At 62.5% G+C, this 2,252-nt stretch overlaps 1 protein-coding gene across 1 annotated transcript; it reads right to left on the bottom strand.

The window, feature by feature from the left end:
• Window positions 1-434: 434 nt before the first annotated feature.
• On the bottom strand, window positions 435-1,822 carry LOC115283989 (melanoma-associated antigen 9-like). Its single transcript, XM_029930527.1, has 2 exons — window positions 1,016-1,822; window positions 435-700 (listed from the first exon to the last, which is right to left on the bottom strand). The coding sequence occupies exons 1-2, from the start codon at window positions 1,687-1,689 to the stop codon at window positions 667-669; spliced, it is 708 nt and encodes a 235-aa protein (XP_029786387.1). The 5' UTR covers window positions 1,690-1,822; the 3' UTR covers window positions 435-666.
• Window positions 1,823-2,252: the final 430 nt, after the last annotated feature.

Raw genomic sequence — 2,252 nt, 5'->3', positions numbered from 1 at the left:
GAGACTGAGGCAGAGGGGGCACTGTGGCCACCATCCCCTCCCAGCTTCATTGTGAGCAGCTGCCAGGAGGCATCGCGCTGAAAAGGGAAACTGGCCCGCCTGGCTGCGGGGAGGGGACAACCCCATGCAGGGCTCCCCCCTGGAGCCCCGCCCCCTCAGCTTTCTTTCACTTGTTCAGCTAGTCTTGGGGACCCTTCCTGCCTTCTCACCGGGAAGGTTGCTGCTAGACAGTGAACTGTGGGTGGGACACGTCCTGCCTCTCCTAGTGTCCTTGCTGAGAGGGAGCAGAGATCAGAGAATGTCTGGCACCTGGAGACCCCTGTGAGCAAGGCTCCTCTGGGCCCAGATGGAGCGGCTCCTCCTTTCGTGGAGAGTCCACCCAGGGCAGGCACACACAAGGCTGTCACTTGTACATAAACACACAGGACAGAAGGGGTGAGAAGCCAAGAACGAATGAGTCATGGCGTTTATTTCCTGCTTTCCGGACCACAGCACGTCACTGCCAAGGTCTTCCACGTTTGCAAGACATCCCTGTGCCCAGGCAGGCACCGAGATTCCCCTCTGGATCCCAGACGAGGACAGGAGGGTTCCCGGCTCCTTGCAGCAAATGGCAACACCCTGACACTTGAACATGACAAGTTCGAAGAACAGTGGCTTGGATGCCACTCACACACTGAGCCGCCAAAGATCCTGAAACCTTCTAACACAAGGAACTACATGGGAAAGCTTCCTCGGGAAACAAAGGAGGATTTCCGAGGTCGCACAGACAGAGAACAGTAACTCACCAAAGGTGCCCCTGGCCCCGCTGTCCCCCAAGCCACCCTGGCCTTCCACTCCTCACAACGCCCAGGGCCCTCCCTGCTCCCAGGAGAGGGCAGAAGCGGCCTGGCCTCCTGGCCCGCAGGGGAAGCTGCTGGACCCCAGGTGGCAGGGGGTCTGGCTGCCCCCGGCTCAGGCCCGCTCTTGCTCATGGCTCCCAGCCTCTTCACCCAGGCACAGGGAGGCGCCCAGATACCTGCTGTTGACCATGAGGATATGCTGCAGCACCTGCAGGCTGCTGGTTTCCGCGTGGGCCCTGGGCCCCCACAGGAACTCAAAGCGGGCGGGCTCGCTGCCGGGCACCTGCCGGTACTCCAGGTACCCTTCCTGCACCCAGACATGGGTGAGCAGCTCCCTGGGCTCCCCGTAGTGTATGTGCTCCTTATCGGGATACACCCCCATGACCCCCAGCTCTCTCCACATCTCCTCCTCAGGGGCGTGGTTGTTCTTCACGAGGATCACCCCCAGGACCAGCACCAGGAGACCCGTCTTGGGCATGCCCTGCCTACCACTCGGTGTACCATCACAGCTGAGGCCCAGGACGGGGACCGGGATGTAGGAGTGCTCGCCGGGGTCCACTTCCTTCACGTCCACTCCTAAGACCACCTGCAGGTACTGGCAGGCCTGGCGGAAGATCTCGGGGAACTGGTCCTGGTCGTCTTGGCTGACCACCGTCAGCATCTCCGCCTGTGTGGTCGGCTGCTTGCTCCGATACTTGAGCAGCAGAAAGAACACCAGGTCAGCCACCTGCATGCGCAGCGCATCTGAGAGCGAGGCCCGGGCTACTGCCTCGGCCCCCCAGGTGCTCGACCCCTCCTCATCGGGGCTGCTGCTGCCCTTGTTGGACTGGCTCCCCGGAGTGCCTGCCATGGCACTGGGGGAGGGGCAGGCGCTCTGAGGGCATTGGGGAGGACTCGCCGACCCAGCAGCATCAGACCCCTCCTCCTGGGCAGAGGAGGAGGACGACAGGGAGGTAGAGGAGGACAAGGAGGCAGATGCTGGCCCCTCCTCCGCCACCTCCTCCACCTGCGCCTCCTCCCCCTCCACATTTTCCTCCTGGTTCTCCCCCTCCCACGCTGGTGTATCCCATGGTAGCGGGGACTCTCTTGGCCTCTTCTCACGCTTGCAGAGCTCACTCTTCTGCTGCAGGGGCATGATGTTTGGAGAACCTGAAGAAAGATAAGGGGGGTCCTCAGGGTGCAGCTCAGCGCACAGAGCCCGAGGTCCCTGACCTGAGAGTGGGGTGGAGGGCCCAGGGGTCTTCTCTGGGGTGGGATGGGCCAGCCGCCGGCTCCACTTGCACAGCATGCACCTCACCTTGACAACTGGCTGGCACAGGTCTGCACCTCCTCTGCTCTGTGACCTCAGGACTCCTGCCTCAGACCAAGGCCTCAGCTCCAGAGCTCTTGCAGTCCCTGGAAGAGGGAGGGAGG

This window comes from Suricata suricatta, chromosome X, assembly GCF_006229205.1.
Source record: "Suricata suricatta isolate VVHF042 chromosome X, meerkat_22Aug2017_6uvM2_HiC, whole genome shotgun sequence".
Taxonomy (NCBI): Eukaryota; Metazoa; Chordata; class Mammalia; order Carnivora; family Herpestidae; genus Suricata; species Suricata suricatta.
Note: the sequence above shows the minus strand (reverse complement) of the source record. Positions and strands in the feature narration are given on the sequence as shown.

Bases quoted from the DNA above. Each gene is read 5' to 3' on its own strand.
- LOC115283989 (XM_029930527.1), bottom strand. From the start codon at position 1,689: ATGGCAGGCACTCCGGGGAGCCAGTCCAACAAGGGCAGCAGCAGCCCC. The intron at 701-1,015 runs GTATCTGGGCGC...TCCTTGTGTTAG, and splicing joins ATCCTCATGGTCAACAGCAG to AAGGTTTCAGGATCTTTGGC.